This window comes from Amblyomma mixtum, chromosome 6, assembly GCF_055824585.1.
Source record: "Amblyomma mixtum isolate Tamu chromosome 6, ASM5582458v1, whole genome shotgun sequence".
Classification (NCBI taxonomy): domain Eukaryota; kingdom Metazoa; phylum Arthropoda; class Arachnida; order Ixodida; family Ixodidae; genus Amblyomma; species Amblyomma mixtum.
In genome coordinates this window covers 51,623,171-51,646,631 of record NC_143017.1, presented here as the reverse complement: position 1 = coordinate 51,646,631, position 23,461 = coordinate 51,623,171, and the positions used below count along the sequence as shown (strand labels likewise).

General features: G+C 43.9%; 1 protein-coding gene across 5 annotated transcripts in view; it reads right to left on the bottom strand.

Moving 5' to 3' along the window:
• Nucleotides 1-395: 395 nt before the first annotated feature.
• fra (neogenin protein frazzled) overlaps nt 396-23,461 on the bottom strand; it is a 504,200-nt gene continuing 481,134 nt past the window's right edge. For 2 of the 5 annotated variants that reach the window (XM_089547899.1, XM_089547902.1), the window contains exons 17-26: nt 20,462-20,569; nt 16,959-17,153; nt 14,978-15,010; nt 14,138-14,273; nt 13,232-13,464; nt 10,606-10,728; nt 9,535-9,675; nt 7,417-7,764; nt 3,956-4,167; nt 396-2,331 (exon numbers count right to left, since the gene is read on the bottom strand). In XM_089547899.1, coding sequence (XP_089404025.1) covers nt 2,233-2,331; nt 3,956-4,167; nt 7,417-7,764; nt 9,535-9,675; nt 10,606-10,728; nt 13,232-13,464; nt 14,138-14,273; nt 14,978-15,010; nt 16,959-17,153; nt 20,462-20,569 — 1,628 coding nt within the window. In that variant the 3' untranslated portion in view covers nt 396-2,232. The remainder of the gene's footprint in view (nt 2,332-3,955; nt 4,168-7,416; nt 7,765-9,534; nt 9,676-10,605; nt 10,729-13,231; nt 13,465-14,137; nt 14,274-14,977; nt 15,011-16,958; nt 17,154-20,461; nt 20,570-23,461) is intronic. The other 3 variants (XM_089547900.1, XM_089547903.1, XM_089547901.1) reach the window with 3 other exon arrangements.

Below are 23,461 nucleotides of genomic sequence, written 5' to 3'. Positions count from 1 at the left end.
CCAGCTGGTAACGACGAAGGTATAAGCTTCGGCTGCTGCTCGCCTGTCCTGGAGACTTTTGGCCCCAACTGTGCATACACTGCTTGTATAGCAGCAATAGATGCTTGCGGTTCACACTGGGAGTGCCAGGCTTGCCTCGAGTGTGCAAGTGATGCACTGCTCAGTGAAAAAGGCAATATGTGTCACAAGCATGACGCATTGCTTGTGCCTGCACATGTTGCACATTCCCAGGTGAAAATCTTTCCCAGCTCAACTGGTTTATGGAACAATGCCCAGCTGGTTCCAGTTGGAACCAACTGGAACAATTCCCAGCTGGTTCAGAACCCAGTTGGTTCCAACTGGAACCAGCTGGGAATTGTTCCATAAACCAGTTGAGCTGGGAAAGATTTTGAACAAAGGTGCACTGTCTCTGAAACACAACAGCTGTAACTCAAGCGTTGCCTTTTTTTGACCTGCAAGGCATTCATTACACACTCTAGGCAAGCTTTGTGTGTCCTGTACTTGCATTTCAGTAACGCTCATGTATAAGTAGATAGGATTTCTGCGAAAGGATGTCACTTCCACAGAACAAAACTTCAGTATTTCCAGGCCATGCTGCTGCAACAGCATGTGACTAATAGTTTAAAACGGTATCAATCCTGCTAACTGCAGGGAGGTCCTTACTTTGTCCTTGTGCACCAAGGACACATACAAGAGAGAAATATATGATTATCTGCACTGAAAAAGCAAAAACCAAAGGTACCCAAGAATAGGCTTCGAATAAGAATAAAGCAATTGACCACGAAGGAAATGGTGAAAGCCGCTGCAAACTGCCCTGGCAAGTGCAAATCACCATTGCCTCCACATCAGCTTAACTATCACAAAGCCTATAGTTGCATGATACAAATCATTTTTTAAAACTTTTCAACAGGCGTAATAGCATTACATTATACACCCATTCATGCAACTTTCCTTTTTTTTTCCTTTTCTGTCTGTGATGATACTAACGGGCCTTCACAGCCTTCTTGAAGCATTCATATTGTTATGAAATAACCTAATTTGTAGCTGATACTTCTGAAAATATCACAAAGATTTAGAAATAACTAAAAAAACTCAGTCACCCTGCTAAGTGGATGAGATTTCTGAACTTCTGTCTTGTGCATGACATCTGGTATATGCCGTACAAACCGAGATGTTCCATTGTCATAATGGGCGTCATTCATGTGCAATGCGGTCTTCATGCTGAGTATAATGACAACCCTAGTCAGCCGCTGTCGCTAAGCAACGGGTGGCAAAAGCTGTCAGCAGTCTTGCAGTAATAAATGGTGTAACGGACAACTTTTCACAGAGAAGTGACATAACAAGTCACATTTTAAATGCTGCTACCACTGCTTTTCAAACACTCCTGCATTTTTATGCTAGTAGTGAGGTTAATGTGAAAGCTTTGAGGCTCAAGTTGACCCGAGCAGCTTTCGTTTGCCTCTACATTGGTGACACCAAGCAATACAAGGCAACTTCATAATGCATTCTGAATGATTTGACAACCACAGAAGTTACGGAAGTGTACAAAAGATGCTGTGCCCGAAAAAAAAAAAAAAAGCAAATACTGCTGAGTATAGTGACCTAGGAACGAAAAGCATGCCAACACACGAAATTAGCTCCAAGTCCAGTGGCTTTTGGCACAAGAAAATAGTACATACGTTGAGTGCACAAACAAAAGTACTAAAACAGTATTGACAGGTGACAAGCCCCTAATCGTTTAGTGCCTGGGATTCAAGCACGGGAACATGATCGCTGTTTTCAGCCAGGATAAGTCAGTGTACACGCTAACCAGTCAACACACAGCAGTGCTGTCAATGCGGTACACTTATACCATTTAAAAAAAAATAAGAAGTGAGTACTTGACAGTGCTATGTACAGTGCTGTGTGAACTCTGCTTAATGTGACAGCACAGCCTGCCGACAAATCCTAAGGTTCGAGCCATCCCTGAATCCATGAAGTAAAAACAAAAAAAAAAAGATGAGTGATGAGGGCAGTGTTCCGTCGGATGTCCGCATGCGATGGCTGATGGCGGGTCTCTCCGGATGCTGCTAGTATGGCACACCAAACTTGTCGTCTCCTGCCAAGGATGCTAATGAACTGCTGGGAGGTCTGTGGCTGAACACAGTTTGCTGGAAAAGTCCGCTGTAAAGTCCATGATGAACACACACACACACACCACTAAGAGTCCTTTGACCATAGATGGTGGCTTAATTAGCACTCGAACTCTGATGCTGTTATTGCATTCAGGTCCTTCATGAGACCTTCGAGGTTTGCCATCTCTTGAGTGAGTTCTTCATTGTTGAAGGGCGACTGAAAGAAAGAAAAAATAAGGGCTCCATAAGCATATTCTATACCAGCCTTTCGTCAACAATTGTGTTCTCACCTGTCATGCACTGCCATGTGTGACAATATGCAATAAATATACCTGCAACTTTTTTTTAATATAATTTCTTGTTTTTTTTTTAAAATTGCTGTTTCAGGCAATGAGTAATGCCTATTTCCTCTACTTTAGCAAACATCCAATAACTGCCCCTCTTCCATTTCAAAGTTAGTCCCATGAGCAATATTCTCTAAATAACTGCCAAGAAATTGATCTCCTAAGACCCCTAAATACCCAATTTACATCGCAAAGATACTTTTTCTTGATTGACCACTTTCTTACTACCTTTTCTTGTTTAAAGAGAAATAAAGGGTCTTGAAATGGTAAAAAATGCCAGAATTTCGATTTTTCAGATGGCCTACTCGGGTTAAATATAATCTGAAGTATCTGCCTACAAAGTTTCAAAATCTAATTCAACCTCCAGCAACTTAAAAATAAATACATCTGAGGCCTTCAAAGTGCTGAACTGGCAATTTCGGAGCAAAATACAGCAGAACTTTGCACCTGTTGCTTCCAGCTGTATTTTCCGTCAATGAGAAATGTGCCAAGTCACCCAGACAAAAGTCCTGATTCAATAATGTCGCCTAATTATATTTTACAATTATGGTGCTTCACCATAACTGAACATTTTTATATGTTTATGCACCTCAATAACAGTACAAATAGCACAGCTTCACATGGCAGGGCTTCGGCTACAGCTACATTTCAAATGGAACCAAAAAATATTTCAAGAAAGTGTACTGACGACCCGTAAAAAATGATCTAATTAGGCTTCAGTTATTCTCCCATAATATGAGAACTAAGATATGTTGAAACTAATTATATTTTTGAAAACAGGGGGAAGAAATAGATATATACACACCTAATTCATTACGATACGGCCCGACCTGCATCTCTCAGGCACACTAATGACAATATGGTACATCACCCATTGGCTCAAATAGTCCAGAGACGACAGTCTAGACAAAAATAGTCACTGCTTTTTGCTTGCGTGTAGCTGAATTTCTTTCACATAAATGGTGCCCTCATGTGTCTACTTGCATTTCCTTTGCTCTCGGTGTGACTGCTGACATCACTTGTGATGTCACAGCAGCAATCCTGATTGGGAAGTTGTGCATGCTCTTTGCTCCACACGGTTACATTGATTTACTAATGTCAACCGTTGTATGCAAGCATACTCAAGTCAATGAGGCCGAACTGATATGCAGAGTGTTATTACACGATGCGAGTAGTTTATGGGAGTGCTGGCTGAGTCACTAGCAGTGTTCTCTAGTTCTGCACCTCATGAGCAAATAAAAATTTCAGAGCACAGCTAAACGTTTGGATTGTTTTATACAATTTCAGCGTCCCTTTAAGCTGGCATCCCACCCAGAGGCTTACTCCGAGGACTACTCGAGTCATTCTGTGAGCAATATAGCACTAACTGCCAAGCACGCAAATGATACACATCAAATATCTGTGGCCTTATAACCAACGGTATGATAATATACATTTTAAACATTTTAAAGGCTTACAAAAAAAAGGGGGGAAAAGAAAAAGTAACTTCAGACGTACTGCCAGGTCTTCCTCCTTCTTAGGGGTGTGAGCAGTAGAAGCGGAAGACGAGGCGTCCCTATTGTTGATGCTGCGCGGAGAGGCCACCACTCGGGACTTGAGGCCAGACTGCCTCCCAGGGCTCTGCTTGCTCGACGCCCCCGCGGATGACGTGGACGTGGCCACCGAAGCCTTCTTGTGCGGACTACTGGTCACCTGCTGGGGCCGCACTACTGCAAACCATATTATGGCAAAGGCTGTAAATTCTTCACCAGGTGACCATCCATCCAATCGTGTGATAAGTGATCATGGCTAACTAGGTGAATCTTGTTAGCACATATTCTCAGCCTAGTTAGCTGCTTGACACCTTTGGGAAGAATGCAACAACAGGACATGCAGGCATATGTCCAGTAACCAACTAGGCCCAGAACAAAGACCCCATGCTACCAATTAGGCCGAGATCAAAGATGTCCATCAATGAACTAGGCTGAAAATATGTGTTATCAGTGATGTGACTGGCTGAGGTCAGCCAAAGTGCCTTTTGGTGCAGAGGAGAGAGCGTTTGGCGTAGACATATACCGTCTTTCCTGGTGTGTAAGTTGCGCTTTTTTTTCCCCGAGTGCAACTCAAATACAGCGAAAAATGATACGCTACCGCGACCCATCTTTTAGTGTTCCCAGTAAATAGTTTGAAAAGAAAATCAATGCGTAAAGAAGGAGAATTGAGTTATTATACAGTTTTAGCACAACTCGATCTGCTACTGTGATCCGCTTCCGCTGGGAGCCAGGGACCCAACTACGCCTGTGCAGTGGTTGGTGCGTGCTCCTTAGGGTCACCTGTGCGTGCGCAGATAGCTCACCGCAGGTGCAGTTAACGGCAGCGCTATGCTAAAACTTATTAAAATGTTATCCTAGCCCGCCAGAAGACTCTTCTTGGTTATCCTACAGCCAGAACCCAACAAACCACAAACCTCCCGGAGATATCCGGATTAGGTCTAAATGTCCATGCACTAAGGCATAATCTCTGAGATGTCTTATTTACCAACTTTTTTTTGCGGAAAAGCTGGAGGCGTACCCATGACATTATATCTGCCTTAACCTAGACACGTCACATAATCTCACGACAACCAGACTGAATGCAGCGATGGCATGAAGTGCACGCCACGGCCACATCCAGTCCAGTCATATTCTCAAAAGCTTCGATTTCAGTGCCCCATCCGTATGGCTTTGCACAGGTCGTGTGTTGTTTTTACTGAACATGACGCCAGCTGAGAGGCGAAGAAATTGCAATGCAAAACTGAAGCAGTGTGTCACTGAATATGCACTGGAGAATGGAAACCACCCAGCAGGGAGACAATTTGATGCGAGTGAAAAAAAATTATCCAGCACTATCCGCCTCCTTTTTGAGAGGGCAACAAAGTGGGCCATAAGATCGACGCCCACTGAGAACTTAGCGACAGTGTGCCGTTTCCCCACTTCAGCCGAGCAACTGCATGGAAGTCAAGCGCTGTTTGCGAATGTTTTAGCCATGCACATTTCCAGCGTGCCCTTCACACCACGGGATGACCAGAGTATCCCCTGTGCCACACATGCACAAGAAATGGCAGTAAATGCTTATCACCTTAAGTTGGTTAATGCCATTATTTTCAGAGTTGTTGCTACACGTCCACATTTAATGTCATTATATGAGTCAAGATGCCGATAACGCCTGCAGGGCAGTCAAGAATTTTACCTAAATATAAACACTCCTGTAATGCAAAACTGTAATGTAAAAATTATTCTGCAGAAAACAACACTGTTGGTTGCTTGACAAGTCGAAAAAGTAGCCAGACACTCGCATTCGAGTACACAGGCCAAGAGAATCTGTCAGAAGTGCCAATAAAAATGGCGCCCTTCGCATTGAAAACGCAGTAGAGGCACCTCATCTGACTGAAAGTTATGCATAAACCATTTACTACTGGATAGGAAGGTGTTACTGACAAAGTTGCATGCTTTTCTGTGTGTGGAATGGGGACAAGAGTATGCGTTGCTCGAGCAAATGAGTTGTGGTGAACTCATTAGGTCGCAAATGGCAGCAAGGCAAATGCCATTAAATCTTAATGTTTGGTACCATGCAAATGGCATTAAAACTTGAGCAGTAAGCATTTAATGGTATTAAATTTGTCCTTGTGACTGCAATGTAAATTCCTACATGCTGCAGGCCCATTTCGCTTCTTTGTTTTTATTACGCAGTGTGACAACAGGCCCGGCCAGCATGATAAGCAGCATTCATATGTTCATGAGGGATAACATGCGGTGCCAGTGAATTGTGCTCTTAAGTAAATATGGAGTTTTGGCACAGGCTTGGTGCAGATTACTCATATTTTGCCATAATATAGCAGCATGTAGCAGGCTTTGCCTTTTGGCACAGTTTGGCACAGTTTGGCACAAATGGCACAGCAATCACATCACTGCGTTAGCAAGATTAATTTTCAGCAATGAACACTACTGAAGCACAGAGTCCACACTTGACTTTGAAAATGACAATGCAAGCTTCAGTAGACATGGTCAAACGAGCTGCAACAGTCATGAGATTACACTTTTGCTGCTGACAGAGGTACCATAGAATCACATGGAATACTAACAAAGGCAAATATTCAGCTGTTTCAAAAGTAGCTTGTAGAATCTTCCATCCTTCAGTTCACATCCACACATACATAGACACAAAATGACACAGGAGAGCCATCTCATCTCATTATGGACACATCTCAGCCAAAAGGCACACGCTAAATGTGACACCTCTGATTATGAATGACAGAGAAATATCATCATAGTAAAGCAGCTGAGAATCGGCACTCAGGTTTTTAGGACAAGATGTATTAAGATAGGAGCCCCTCGAAATGAGGAGGAGGAAGTTAAGGCTTGAACTGTTTCATAATATTGACTACAACAAAGTTGGTATTCAAATAGAAAAGTACACTTTCCATCCACACTACAGGCCTGAGTGCATTGATCACGACGTAAAGTACACAAATTGAGAATTAGAAATGATTTAGGTATTTAAATCATTATTTTTCCACAAACTGTTTCAGAATAGAATGCTCTGCCTTCGTTCAGTGTTAGCATTGCTGACAGCGAAGTGTTTGGTTGGTTGTATGGGGTTTAACGTCCCAAAGCGACTTAGGCTATGAGGGACGCCGTAGTGAAGGGCTCTGGAAATTTCGACCACCTGGGGTTCTTTAATGTGCACTGACATCGCACAGCACACGGGCCTCTAGAATTTCTCCTCCAAAGAAATTCAACTGCCGCGGCCGGGATCGAACCCGCGTCTTTCAGCTGAGCACAGTGAAGTGTTTGCATTAGCTGGAATGATAGTGCCTTTCATTTGAAGATTTATTGGAAGCACTCTGTTCTCTCTACTTCCTTTCTGCTGAAATAATCACGAATACAATCCGACCCCAGTTCTGCATTCCTCAAGTTGGCCCCACCCCCCCCACTGCTCACCTATATGCTTTGGCTGGGGCGTAGACGGAGCGCTCTGTGGAGGCGGTGCGGGCACACTGAAGCTCTTGAGGGGGTTGCCCGCATGCACCCGCTTGGTCAGTGTTCCCGTCTCGGGGGCGTTCGCGGGAGGTGGCGGCCCTGAAGGGGGTGGACCAATGGAGGGGCCCGAGCTGAGCGACAGCAGTGGCCCCCCACCGGTTCCCACCAGGGCGTTGCTGTAGGCCGGCATCTGGCTGGTGCCCATGGTGGAAGCACCCGGGTGGCACATGCCCGGGTTCAGCACCGGCTCATATGTGGGGTTCCCGCAGCCCATGAGGCCCCCCTTCTGTGGACTGGGGCCCTCGTGACCTGCTCATAGCAAGCATGCAGCTTTTAAGCACAGAATGCAAAAGTGTCCGGTGCATTTGAAGGTCCAGTACGCACATCATATTTGATGCACCTTTACACACCACGCAGCAAACTTTACAAAGCACTAAAGGAGACAGGACAGCAAGTTTTCGTTGCGTTTTTTTTCTTTGGAGTGATGTGCAAGACATCAGTGAACATGAGTTGCCACACTGAAATTTGCCTCCACCCAGTAAACAATCTACAACTGAAGTTTTTCTCTTGTGTAGTTTCAGTTTCAACAGTTCAGTGGTGGCTGCGATGTCACAGATGTGTACAATCAATGCTCAAGTAATGTGAAGCATACAAAAACTATAAGATAATATGTACCTGCTTGTTCTTTCTTTCTGCCATTCCAGCTCTTGCCATGGGCTGGTTGCAATAGTAGGAGCGAACTAAAATGGTAAAGCAGCGACTGTACCAGTATTTGTATGCCTCACCTGGCCTTAATGTTGCCTCATCTGTGATGGCACAGTCACTGTTTAGCTGTTGAATATTTAACAAAAACAGCATGAGGGAAGAGGTGAAATTACAGATTATTTACTGTGCACAGGCGAGTTCCATGTAGTAATTTACGTACATTAACGTCTTATGCACAATTACAAAGAAAAAAAAATATGCAACCCAAAATTTGGTATCCCTATTTCTTTAAATTCACCAGAACATAGGGCTTAACTGTAACTGCAATGAAATTACTGACGTTATTACCTCAGCCCAACTCTGCCTCTCCCTGTTGGTGCCAAATCCCAAGCTGGTGGATGCAAAGTAGGAATACAATACATTCAACAAGGCAGCACAGATGCTCCAATAGCAGTATGTAATTGGCATCACATATGATTGATATGGTTGTTCTAATGTGATAGCGTTAAAGGCCCCATTATGCAGAAAATCCGGTGTCGGCAATGTGAGCAATAACCAGTGTGACATAGGAAAGCGCAGGCAGCCACCACTGGAGAAGCAACCCAAGTGGGATACCTAGGTCACGTGACCTTGTGGCGACATCACAGCCTACCCATCGGACTGTGAGCAAACTAAACCCCCTGGCAGGCGGCAATTAAATCAATGGCTGATCACGAGAGGCTGCTCGGGAAGATCTACTTGGTCCGCACAAGACCCACCGTTGGCAGCACCTTCCATCGCAGGGCAGCGGCACATCCCTTAACCACTGCACCATTGCGCAAGGAGTGGTATGAGGACTCCCATCAATGTGTGAATGTAAACATAGAAATGGCCAATCCTATGCATACAGGCATTAACTCATTCAAGCAAACGCAAAGCTTAAGTATTCCCTCCAATTTTCAAAAAAATATTATTACTAGCTGGCCAGCTAATGGCAATATTTTTGCACGAGGATAGTCAGTATAGGGGCCCCCAGTGCATATTTGTTGTAGGCCTGCCGTCAGACAAAAAAAAAAAACGCAAGGTCTTGCAGATAAACAGAGCTCTACTCCTTCATTCGGTGGACATGCCAAAGCCATGATCTCGGGAAACGAGGTATTAGTAGGTGTTGCTGTAAAAGATAAACAGAGTTCTACTCCTTCATTCGGTAGACATGCCGAAGCCATGATCTCGGGAAACGAGGTATTAGTAGGAGTTGCTGTAAAAGATAAACAGAGTTCTACTCCTTCATTCGGTGGACATGCCGAAGCCATGATCTCGGGAAACGAGGTATTAGTAAATGTTGCTGTAAAAATATTTCCTTCACCATCACCAAGTTTCAAAGCTGATGCGTACCTGCGTGAAGTGCATCGATGGTCACATGAGCCCGGGGTATGTTGTACTGAGTCCTTGGGTATATGGGACGGCCCACATTAATGGAGCTTCCTTCTAGGCCAGTGTTCATGCTGCCATTGGTAACGGCGGCTGGTCCCATGGCTGTGGAAAATGTCATGAGAAATGTACATGTTTCTGACGCGTAGTAGTGCAGTCATGAGCAATATGAGAGGAAAGAAACTCTTTGCACAAAACTGCAAATTCTGTGGTTATTATTTGTCCTCTAAATATGAGAATTACTTTCGATATTACACGGCAAGAGGAAAACTAGTTAGAAAACAGAACAAACTGGGCTTGTCACGCATAATTATGGTGTAATCAATAAATGAATGCTCAGACAAGGTTCCCTTTCATATTGCTCATTACTTTACATTTGAATAATTAGAGTGTAAGCAAAAAATTTTTCTCTGTAGTGGAAAGACATAGTCACACTTTTGTAAACCCTAAGTAAAAAAACCAGAAAATGTCTACAGAGTTCAAACACCTAAAGTTCTTTAGAGTGTGCCTTAAGAATTTACATGTTGGTCTAGAGCGTTACTTCAAGAACCCTTATTACTGAATGAGCAAAACTAGCAACCACAGATCTCTGTCATGAGGAAACAATAAGGCAGTATGATGAGTGTAGAAGTGTCAACAAAACCTGCACAGAGGCTAGTCGGTGTGGCATTGCTTTTAAAGTTAGCTGTGCTTCACGGTGAAGCATGGGTAACAATTAAGGTTGCATTTACCTCGAAATCCATCACTCAAATTTGCGTCTTTATATAGGCAGGCAACCTTCAACAGAAAGTAGACGCGTTTATGGCAACCAAGAATGGTGCCCTCTTTTGCAAACTTTACGTCATTTCAGACCATTTCAAGCAAATTCTTCATAAGCATTGCCAATCAAAATTAGGCTTCAAGTTAAAACAAAAAAGTATCCATTTTCATTTGAAAACAGGAGATACATGGGACACTGAATTCATGCAGAGATACGGTAGGCAGTAAGGTGTGCACGAGAACATAAATGGGTGGACGCAGGATAAATATACTCACATGCTTTACTAGAATCAGGCAGTGACTTCCGAGAGTCAAGCGGTAACATCATGGGCTTAGTGCGTGACGATTTTGGCAACAGCGGCTTATCAGTTTTGCCACTGTCGTCGCTGCTTAACTGGTCTGTGCAGGGGTGGAGAAACGATAGGGGGAAAACCAAAAGGGGGCACAGACAACATCCATGCATCAACGTTCATCATGTGATGGCAAGTGTGGATGGGTGAAGTGGGCATAAACAAACTGAACTCAACGAAACAAAGAGACAGAGACACAAAAGTATAGTGGGTGCTTTGAGAGACAGTGTGTCAGCACAAGCAAACAGATGCACTTGGTGTAGGCAGCTCTCACTGTTATGTTTGGCTCCATCAAATGCAAGAATGCAAGGATCCATTAGAGATTCAATGCTGAAAGACTTTTTTAGTGCCAAGAGCACTCTTTTCAAGGAAAGCAAGGTTTGTCACATGTATCACATGTACAATCCTGCAGACAGATCTTAAAAACACTTCCTAACTGGCAAAATGCTGTACTTGGAAGAAAAGGCATGCTTTAAAAGCCCTACAGGTACCATTTAAACAACAAACTTCAAAACTTTGTATCACTTAAGTGATACAAAAAAAGTGGTCAATCTGATGATCAAGCTATGTTCAGCTCATTGATCCATTAAAAGGTATTTATGCCATTCAGACTCCATTCAAGGATGTTATGTTATGTGAAAACTTCACCGATATTAACCTACTAACTGAAAAGCTGAGAAGCAGAAAGCAAACTATATTGGCACATTATCACATGCAAAGCCTAGATTATAGCAATAATTGTTATGACAGTCTATTGACCCAAGATCGGCCATTTAGGTAGCAGGTAATTCCAAGCCTCAATGATCAAGACTTCTTCATGCTAGCCAAAGCCTGTTTTTTCAAATCTTATGGAAATCCAGTCACTATAGCTGAGAACCAAGCTACTCTTTTTGGTGATGTTAGTCTCAGCACTACTCACTAAACATAACCCTGCAAGAGTGCTGGGTTGCTGGTAATACTACAACAACATGCTAGTAGTAGTACCTCAATGCATTCATCCATCATAACATTGCTATATATACAGACGCAGTAATTTATGAGCTAGTTGGGGTCAGCTGGGCTACCTCTACATTTGAATACACAAAAAAAATTGCTGCCCTTGTGCAGGAAGACACTGGCGCACTAGGATCAAGAATACAACCATTCTGGCTGTGTATGAACATGTAAAGTTCTGCACACATGCACATGTGAATAATAAGTACAGAACAAACATGCCAAGCAGATAAATGCAAAGGTGGGTTCATGCGTGGGCAGCATGCAAGATCATGAAGCACGAAGCCAACAGATAATCGTGAATGGTAAACCACCATGAGGATCCACTTTCTTTGGCTTCGTATTCTGCTAGGCAGCAGCATTCTCGCGACAGTTTCTTGTTTTTATTTCAAATAACAGCATTTCGAATCTCTGTGCACATGCCCCCACCACTCGCAACCTAACGGACTTTTGCAATGCTGTTAGAAATTGTAATGTTATGCATGTGCCAGCAAAAACAGGTCAAGTAGCATGTGTACAGGCAAACGGTTGGATAAACTGCATTTTTGACCCCAGCATAAGTCGTGGGTGAAAGAGATCAAATTGATGCCGAAGCCACAGCAATGTGCTGACCTCTAAGTAATACTTCTGATATCAGTGAGAAGCCATATACTACCAGTCTTACGTCCTATCCTATTTTTGCACCAGCAGTAAAGTTCCACCAAGCAGCGCCATACACTTCCCAACACTTTCTCCAAATGCGCCTTCTCCTGATAGCTACAAAATGGCAGGAATTGAACGCCCACAAAATTTGCTAGAATGTCACAGATTTGATCTACACGGCAGTCTTGAAGGAACACTGAGAAGAACTCTGTACAATTTTTGGTTTGGGTAAAAAGTGACTGTTCAGCTCTTTGTGGCTATGTTGATGATAGTATGGCAGCCAAAAACACCTTTATTGCCGAGAAAATTTGATTTAGATATGCAACTTCTTTTTCTCTACCACTTGATCCAAATTCATTGCGTCAAGACTGAAAAGAGCTCTGCGATTATCATTACGGAGTGAATGGTAGTGCAGAGTAGCCTCAGAGATCCACGTAAAAATGATTTTGATGTCACCACAGTTTTTTTTTGGAAATGACCAACAGCAGCAATATCCACATTTCATCTTTTGGGCTTTTTTCGCTTACACCAGCTCCATTTTCAGTGAAAGTTGCCTTTTTATCATTAGAATGAAGTACACAACATGGAAATTGGCCAAATTGGTTTTGCATATACATTGTATTGATACAGGCCAGCCTCGATTTGTTAATCTATTGATACAGAACATGGAAATGGTCAAATTGGTTTTGCACATACATTGTACTGATACAGGCCAGCCTCGATTTGTCGTCAGTGTCCCTGTAAAGATTCTGGCAGTCCAGACCACTTACTGCTTCTTGCCGTGATAGTGGTACCACAATGCATCTGTAACAAGGCTCATAGGAACCAGGAATGAGCTATCCCCGTCGGTAAAGACACCTATCTTGCTAGCCATGCCTGATAGCACAGCAGTGCACAGCTATGGGAGAGGAACGCACCCATGTAGCCTCCTCCCGAGTTCTTCTTCTTGTCGAGTGTGCCAATGTGCTCCTCGGAGATTTCCTGAGAGTTGCGCGATATGGGCGTGGCGGTCATGGCTGCCTCTGGGTTGCTGCTCTTGTCCATGGCCTTGAGTTCCATCTGATCATGGTGGATCCACAGGTCGGGTGGCTTCAGGTCCTTGGTTGCTCCCTTGCCCCCCTTGACGGCCGCACACTTCGCACTCGCATACCTGCACACAGTTGCGCAAAGGTCATCATAGACTGTATATACCTCAATGCCACCAACATGCAAGTCGGTCCACTGATTCTATCAAGTTGGGACACTCTGCACTAGGCAGCAAAAATAACATGTTGCATGGATGCAGCCAATAAATTTTTACCGGAACCCACGCAAAACACTTGTCATCCTCCATAAACTACATGCCCCAGTCTCACTCAAAGTTATGAAAAAAAATCTGTGCCTATAAATAACTCGGGCATATTAGGTGATACTCAGTGGGTAAGTAGGAACATATTGCATTGTTCTGCACCTAGATCGCTCTCGGCACCTGACGGCAGTGGGCCTTTCGTCCAACAATAGTGCTCCATACACCGCTTGGACACAAGGACCTCATCATCGTTCACTGCTCGATTTCATTAGATCAGCGAACCTTTACTCATTTATTTAGGCATCCTCATCTATCATTACATACCGTTTTATGCCCTGAGGCAATCAACATCGCATTAAAAAAAAAAGAAAGTACAGAGCAGAATCCAAAGAGGCAGCATTAAGAATATGATTCTGGTCAGGATGCCTACTTCGTACAGGTATAGGCTGATCACCTGATAGTTGTCAGCACCAGCTGTCAGCTGTATGTGGCATGCAAGGAAGACCAAAACACCTAGAGGGGTAGGTACACTCACGTCTTGCTGTTGACTGGCCCAATGTATCCCTGACGTCGTCGGCACACCATGTAGCAGATAACAACCAGGATAAGCAGGATGATTGCGAAGCCAGATGCAATTGCAATGTAGAGAACATTGTTTGAGATCCCACCACCTGAAAAAATGAGGTTCCTTTGATCAGGTTCAAAGCAGTGTTAATCATCTGACACTGCAGCTCTCATCATAGCAATGAACTTGATGACAACTCCAAACTGTCACTGTAGGGACACTCAGAACAGATTGAAATCGGCTTGTATTGATACATTACCACATTCTAGTGACAAACAGGCTAATTTCTCTAAAAACAGAGGTTTCATAAGGTAGAAAAGACCAAGAAATTAAATACAAATTTCAGCACCACCGGCCAATTCCACAAGCAAACTGGAATGACATCAACAGAGATTTTTGTATGCTGATCACCAAAGCTAGGCTACAGAGCCATTCACTTACAAATGCTGAACATGGACTCCCTTTTAGTTTTAAACATTGCGAGTTTGGTTCGAGTAGTGTGGGAAAAAGTGTTGCACTTTTAGATCATATTTTCTCAGTTATAAATACGCATTTAGTGCTGAACCAAAATCAATACAGCCACAAAGAGGAAAAAAAAATTATTAAGAACAAAAATTGTATGGAACTCTCCATTGTGTCCCTTTATTGTTCACTGATAAAGAATTATGCAATTTATCGCACATATTTGCAAAGTAGATGGACTAATGAATACTGACCACATGCGTAATTCAGATAATTTGCGATGAAAACGGAAATAAAAATAGAGCAACTTAAATCATCATGCCATGCATCCTAGATATATACACTTACCATTGCTGGTAGCTCCAGAAGCAACCTCAAAACCTAAATTTTGCCAACAAAACAAACAGTCCACAAAATTAAACAAGCACACGAGCAAAACATAAAGGAATGTACAGGCACACATGACTTGCAAAAAAGCAGAAATGAATAAACTAAAAATAAGTTCAAAAACCAAGCTTTATTTCAGTAAAAAACAGTATAACTGTGGATGGTGCACTTTCTGCTTGGATTTGTCTTTTTAACAACTAGGGTATAAAAAGAAGGTAATCCTTTTAGACACATACACACATTACCTGGGCTTCCTCAAGATAAAATCATAATATCTGTATGCATATTATCATGTCAGTAACAAGGTGTAAAACAAAATGCCACTAATATACCTACATGCTTATGCCACTAAGTCATACTTTAAAGCAGATTGAGGCATAATTACAAGAGCAGGAGTAAATAAACTTGCACACACTCACAAGTAGCACCGCTTATCATGAAAAGCTCTGTATAATGCACATTCTAAGTTCAGCTACAGACATATCTTTAGAGCTGCATTATTATAGAGTAGTAGTCACAGACATTATGTCTATGGCTTTTTGCAAAACTGCAATAATTAAGCCACACACAAATAAAACGGAAACTTGGATAGCACACCTAGGATCTACGGCAAGAAAAGTCTTGGGTTTCATGATCACGACCTCAGCTACATATATGCAATATATTTTGCATTATATTTCGAGCTTCACGGCCATATATGACCACTTTCCAAACACTGAACAGTCACTGGAAATTTACAGACATTAGACATTTTTAGCATACTGGAGACATACTATCGGAGACGTATACTGGTTTACCGAACGCCTGCTGCACATGTGCGGGGGGTGTCCGATAGCTCCAGTAGTATGTCTCCAGTGTGCTAAAAACGTCTATTCTACTAAAAAAAAAAAACTCTCTGAGAATTTTTAGACAGCTTATGACCCCTTGACAAGCACCTTCATGACTGTCATAGCTAAACTTTTTCCCCGTTTACGAGCACTTTGAGCTTATGCTTGAAAGTGCCATTAGCAGCTTAGTGACCTTCAGCGAAACCAGCTTTGCTACAGGTTGTGGAAAACCTGTTCCCCCCCCCCTTCGTTTCGACGCAGGCGACCACCTTCATCATGCGTCAGGACAGCCCCGGCTGGGCGAGGAGGGAAGTTTCTCCTCATGGGGTAAGTGGAGGAGCGATAGCAGCGTCCCCTCCAAGGCTACGCGAAGCTCCACAAAGTTGTTGAGACCCCCTTTGAGATCCGGCCAGTGTCACGAGCGGTTGCAGCCGCACGCTCTCGTCACTTTCCGTGGCAGGCGCACGGAGATCTGTTTGTGCCTTGACGGTGGACTTCTGGTTCCAGGCAGTGAAGTGAGCACAGCGAACGCACGCTCTCGTCACCTCCCCCAGCAAATGCTCGGGGATGGTTTCGCCCCAAAGAATGCGGTGCGCACGGGAAAACCCGGCTGCCATTATCAACGCGTACAAGCTTTCGCCGCCGATACCCCCGAAGTAGCGCCCCTGTCCCAGCTGGTAAGTCGGAAACCCTTCTTACGCTAGCCTTCTATTTCCGAGGAACACCTCGTTGATGTGTTGTAGCTAGCTGGCCTGCTCTATGTATTCATTGCAAGTGTGATAAATAGCATATGAATGTTCACGCATTGTCACTCCTCCATTTGTTCCCTTTAGCATGAATCCCTCCACGGTGAGCGAGCGGAAACGCTGCATCTGCAGTGTGGAAGAGTGGGGGTGGCGGAAGGCCCCCCCCATATTTCCACAAGATGCACATTTTCATTTACACATTTTTCTTTTCTTTACAATCAAATCGAGGTGCCCAAGTCGCAGCACATACAACAACCAAAAGCCACATGGGAGCGGACCATGCAGTGGCATGCTACAGAAGGTGGTGCATGACTGGGAGAAGGAAGCCTCGCAGGAGAGACACCCACACAGGGCGGTGATGCAACATACTCTTGCCTGTGTGGTAGACCACTTCGGAGGAGAGTGGGCCGTAGCCCTTGCTGTTGCGGGCCTGGATCTTGAAGTGGTAGCTGGTGTCTGCAGTGAGGCCCTTGATCACAGCCGTCATGCGGTCACCCACCACTGCCTCCACGACCCAGTCGGTGTCCTGCTGCGTGTTGTCCGCTGTGTACAGGATCACATATCCTGCGCGGCAAACGGGAGAGAAAAGAAAAGCACAGAAAGGCTGCTGTCAGTGCCCACCTAGCTGCAGCGTCTAGCAGAGTATCTGACTGCAGTAAAAAATGAACTTAAAAGACTTGTTTATTGGGGTTTAACGTCCCAAAGCGACTCAGGCTATGAGGGACGCCGTAGTGAAGGGCTGTGGAAATTTCGACCACCTGGGGTTTCTTTAACGTGCACTGACATCGCACAGCACACGGGCCTCTAGAATTTTGCCTTCATCGAAATTCGGCCGCGGCGGCCAGGATCGAACCCATGTCTTTCGGGCCAGGAGCCGAGCGCCGTAACCACTGAGCCACCGTGTCGGGTGGAATTTAAAAGAAATGATCAACAAGCTTTCTTGAAGTCAATATCCAAACAGTGCCCAGTGCAGAAAGGCTGTGATCCAATCCTACAGAGATATGTTTAGCTATGCTAACCGGATCAATACGATTAATGATGCTTTATGACATCATTGTTTTTCACAGTTTCTCCAACAGTAGACAACACAGCTACTTATGAAGAAACTGCGAAGCAGGAAAGTAATCTCTTTTAAAATGACCTATATGCAGCTTTACCAGCACACATCTTAAATTTTGTTTTTTTTTTTAACCAGCAACCTTGTCAGTTATAGACAACCACAACCACAAAAGCAGGAACAACACGATGACAATGCTAAACTTTGTAAAAAAACTTTTTTTTTGCCCCAAATAAGCTACATGAACCACTGAAAGTATTTCTATTGCGTGTTGAAACAAATATTAGGCTACATGGCCTGGCAAGGACAAATACTGTAGACTCCGATTAAGACGAACTTGATTAAAATTAACGCTTGGATAAGATGAACGAAATGAGAGCATTTGGTTGGCTTCTCACAGACTGAACATAAGATAATCCACTTTAGCTGAATTAGTTTGCAAGTTCTTTGAGCGAAGGCGTGGGGTGGCGCTTTTGCGGGTGTGGATAGGAAAGGCAAGGCTCTGCGCGCCAGCCCGCATGCGGTGAAGCTATTTGACGTGCGCAGACCTCAGCATCATGCATGCATTATGTGCTGTGCTTTGCCTCCGGCAGACAAAAAGGCATGTAGGCACAGCATAGCCAAATTTTAAACGGATGTGGCACTACAGCAAAGGTTCTCATGGCCCATGGCGCTACGTCAGCACTGAGTTCACATCGCCTGCAGCAAACAGAAAGATGTGAGGTGCAGCTGCTCCCATACGCGATAACAGCCATGCTGCAGAAGGAGTGAAATAAGAGAGAGAGGAAAGGGTGCACGGCCATTTGCTTTTAGAGCCTGTACCACGTGACTAGCCTGCTGGGCACCTTAGGTGCGATTCAAGCTGTTGGGAAAGCAATAAAAACAAACAAAAAAAACAACACATAGTGGTCACTGCGGTACTTTGATGGTTTCCAAAATGAGCGCTGAATTGAAAGATGCACTGCACCTAAATTTGTTTTAACTGAAACTAATTCACGTTGGATACAATGGCATTATGGTGGGAAAATTTTAGGAACAGTTCATTTATCTGAACATCTCTTACCAGAGTTGGTTGCACAAGTGGTAGATATATACTGTTGTATGGCAGGATTCACACATTGTGTAACTACATGCACACAAGCTCCAACTGATCTGCACACCTGAAGAGCCATCTGCTTCCAAAATCCACTTCCTTCCCCATAAGCACCAAACAACCTAGACCCTACAGAACCTCTAGGTTTATATATATATATATATATATATATATATATATATATATATATATATATATACAGTCGAACCCGGATATATAGAACCCGCATATTTCGAATTATTGGCTATATCGAACACACAGATTACCCCCTTGAAAATACTATGTAAAAGTATAGGGCAGTTGCGTTGTATATCGAATTCCATTTTCGCCGGACATTGGATATATCGAACGCCGCGCCGCGCCCCTGGAAGGTGCGCTTTCCCCACAGACATTCCTGTCCGGTCCTCAGCCGCCTCAGCGGTGAACATTTCCGCAGTCAGTCAGCAGGCGCAGGGCCTTTTTTTTTTTCTTTTGTTCCCCTGTCTTTGCGCTCCACCGGCGCGAGCTTTCCCGCTCCTCCTGCAACGCCGGTGTGCGCTTGGTCAAGGTCATTGGAGCTCGGCGAAGGGAGTGCGTGGCAACGTTTCCAAGCCACGCTTCCTGGGGAAAGGAAGAGAGAGAAAACGGTCGCTCGTGGGTCTGGAGAGAAGAGAGAGCTCAGAAAGAAAAAAAAAAAGAATTTCATGCTTAAAAAAAAAAAGCGAAGCCCAGAGCGCCGATCTTTCTCCCTGCTCTTTCTTTTCCCTCTGTCGTTCCTTCACAGCCGCGTCGTTGACTGCCGCTCGCGTAGGCTTCGCTCGGACCGCTCCGTCTGCGCCTCGCGTGTTTTTCTTGTGTGTGCCTGTGTTTCAACGCGCGACGTGAAGCAGGCCACAGTAGCCAGCTGTTTTGGCAAGGCAGGCCTTGCAGTGGCCGGAGATGAATGTCCGAAAGATTTAGATGACGATGAGTGCTTGGACGACGCGTTTCGCGACTTGTCCAATTTTCCCGGCGCCGTTCCGTCCGAAGTGACTGACAGCGAAGTTCAAGCGGTAGCCGACCTCGCTGATGAGGACATTGTGGCCGGAATAGCTGGCGTTCAAGACGCCTCGCCATTCCAGCGATGACGAGGGCAACTGTGTTGTCGAAGAAACGTGTCCGTGCACAGCCACTGAACTGGCGTCAGCGTTCAGCCTGATTCGGCGCTGTTGCGGCGAAATGGAAGGCACTCGGCTCTCGCACCTGGACAGTCTCGAGAAGATCGAGACCAGTGTTTTGAACTTCGTTTCCCAGAGGAAAAAGCAGCCCAAAATTAGTGATTTTTTTCCGCGAAATAAAGCGCTTTCACATTGCGTGCCCATACTACGTGATTCGCGGCTGTTCCAAACGGTAAGCCACAATTTGTTATGATCGGGAGTGCAGTTTTAGCCCATATCTGTATATCAAATTTTCGCTATATCGAACTATTTTCCGATCCCCTTCGAATTCGATATATCCGGGTTCGACTGTATATATATATATATATATATATATATATATTATAACGTTTTATAATATATTAAAACGCATTATAACGTTTTCTTCCAAACAAGTATGAGGGCGGTGAATATATATATATATATATATATATATATATATATATATATATATATATATATATATATATATATATATATATATATATAATCACTGCCCTCATACTTGTTTGGAAGAAAACGTGCCTGCTCATCACCACAGCCATACCTGTAATCATGCCATTCTGCTGCTTTGGAGGCTGCCAGTGAAGATTTACAGTGGTTGGGGAGTCCTCACTTGGAACCACAGTCAGGTCTCTGGGTGGACTCGAAGGCGCTGAGATGAACACAAGAGCACATCGTTAGGAGTCATACAGTGTGAGTGAGAGTATTGTTCACGCTGCACTCCACAGACTAATTAATTTAAATCATTTGGTTACTGCATTACTGAACCAGTATAAAACAGTGATAAATTGATTTCATTTCATTTATTTGTTCCTGAATGGCCCGAAGGCATTACACAATTGGAGGCATACATACAGGTTCGGGTGGTTGCAAAACAAAAGAAAAAAGGAAGAAAAAATCAACACAACACCTGATCTAAAACCAATGATAAAAAAAAAACAATGCAAAGGCAGGCACTCAAGATACAAAACAAGGTAGAGCTGATACTTCAATGCTGTAGTACGGTTTGGGCAGTTTCAAAAGCATGTAATGCACAGTGCTGGAAGATGGGTTAGTGACTTTGATGAGTGCATGTGATGATACCATCAGGTAGTCTGTTCCAACGGGGGAAAATGAGCTGCTCATGGCGGAGGTGCATGTCTTAACGAATGCGACAGAATGACGGTGGCTCAGGCGGGATGACATTCTTAGGGGTAATTTAAGCAAGGAATGTCTTGGTGCGATAAAAGAAAGAATGAAAAGGGCACAGATGTGAAATTACGTGACGGGATGCGAGTGTTGGAAGGCCGAGGAAGGCAGTGTGTTCACGAACACTGAATCCAGTCATTTAATTGCAGTAAGACAGCTCACACATAGTTCTTTTTTCCTCAGCGTTGGAAGGAACCGTCTAACTGTGAAGGAAACCACACGACTTTATGGCTGCACGACTGGGTTACAGCACTCTCGGAACACAAATTTCTTCCGCAGTCTAACTTGTCACCGCCTGCAAAGTACAGCCAACGATACATGTCCTGGTTTGGTTGGACAGAATTGCTTCCCTTGTACTGCTTAGAATGTGAATTCAAGGAACCAAAAAATTCATGCCAAGAATGAAACAACACAAGTCACAGCTCGAAGCTGCCTACTGCCTGTTACAAGCTGCTGGTGTTCACTTCACACCATATATACACAGGGGGGCCACCCAATGTGGGACCAGGGCTGTCTAGCTCAAACTGCAACTAGACTGCTAGGGCTGGAGGTAAAATTCTGTCCGAGTTATGCACCCTTTACTTCCCGCAATCTGTGGCTGCAATGTACCGTAATTTCTGGTGTATAAGACACGGCTTTTTTTCGAAAATCTTGCTGGTGCGTCCTATACAAGGGTGCGTCTTATATGCGAATTTTTCAGCTTTTTTTTGCGAGTTCATCGATTACTCCGGTTCATGCTCAAGCTTTTTTCAACTAGAAAATATCACTACCAATAACGCGGTTGTAACACAGTTAATACTTCAATATCGGGACCGCCGTGCGCGACATTCTAGGTGATCTTTATCATGAAACGGCGGGGATGACGACTTCTGGGATCACAAACACGCGGCTGTTTCGGAGGCCCCAAGCAAAAGTAATGAGAAGCGCCAAAAGATGGTGACAATCGCACTTCTCGCCATTGTCAAGACAAGCCGGCGTTCTTTTTTAGTCATCCTTTGCAACTTTTTTTGCTCCGTGTACGTAGTGCATGTTTCAGCTGAGTTGCTTCCAGAAATGGGTGAACCTTTTGATAGCGCATCTGAAGATGAAGACTTCGAAGGTTTCAAGTAGAAATAAAATGTTGTTATGGACATATGGGGAGCTGTATCGTTTTTTCTTTCTTTTTTGCTAAAACGTGGACGGGTATGGCGTGAGTGTTACCTTTTTCGATCACTTAGCGTTGCTTAAGAATTGCTCACAGGTGCGGTGCATTTCGCGATAGTCGCGCAAGCGTGTTTAATTAAGCCTCACTAGCCTAACTGGGTAAACTGAGGTGCGTCTTATACACGGGTGCGTCTTATATACGAACTTTTTCAGTGACAGCTTGCATATATGGCAGGTGCGTCTTATACAAGGGTGCGTCTTATACACCGGAAAATACGGTAATCTTTGCAATGTAAGAAAATCTAAGTTTCACATTTGATTTTTATAATAATGCAGTAAGATCATGCATTCAATTGCTTCTTCATCACATTTCTCCTTTCTCACACACTCTTATATTTAATTTCACACTCCTTGGCTTTCATACATTAAGCAAGGATGCATTATAATGTGTTTGCAGTTTTCTCAGCTGTCTCTTTCCGGTTTCCTTTTAAACTGTCTGTTTGTCTCACACTTTAAATGCAATAATAATAATAATAATGCCTCTTGTACATGCACAGTATACATGATCTCTTCTAAACTTAGACAAAAGAAAAGATACACGAAGATGATTTTTCATCAGGAATTCTGTAGATATGTTGGAATATGTTTTGGAATATGATGTGTTGTGGGATGTTTGAGGACTCTCCTTCACCAATGAATTGAAATTTAGTGGAGTTTTCGCCAAACTATGTTTACTTTGATAACCGGTAAAGCAGTTGAAAAAGCATCTCAAAACCTTTGCAGAACAACTCAATCCCCCTTCACTGCCAAATCTTCATGGCCAACAAAGGAGCTGGCGCCACCGGTGCGATCGCTGACAGAACACCGCGATTTCATTCACCATCGCCGACCACGATGCGAATATGCTCCTTTTTTTGATCGATCCAGGCAAGTAACCGAAACAAATGTAGCATGAAACAATTCTGCCGACCAAATTCCGTTTCTGTGCCAAAATTTGAGCTCGAACAATATGTTCGCTAAGCTGGGAGAAGCATTCTACGGCATGCGTTTATTTGTACAACACGCATTAGAAGTGTTGGACCGTCTCATTACTTAGTCGGATAAGATTCCCGCAGTGTTGATCATGATGGAGCACATTTATCAGCACACCAGTGGGATCTGCCAGTAGCAAGCTCTGAACACGGCCATTTCGTTAAAGGGGCCCAGAAACACA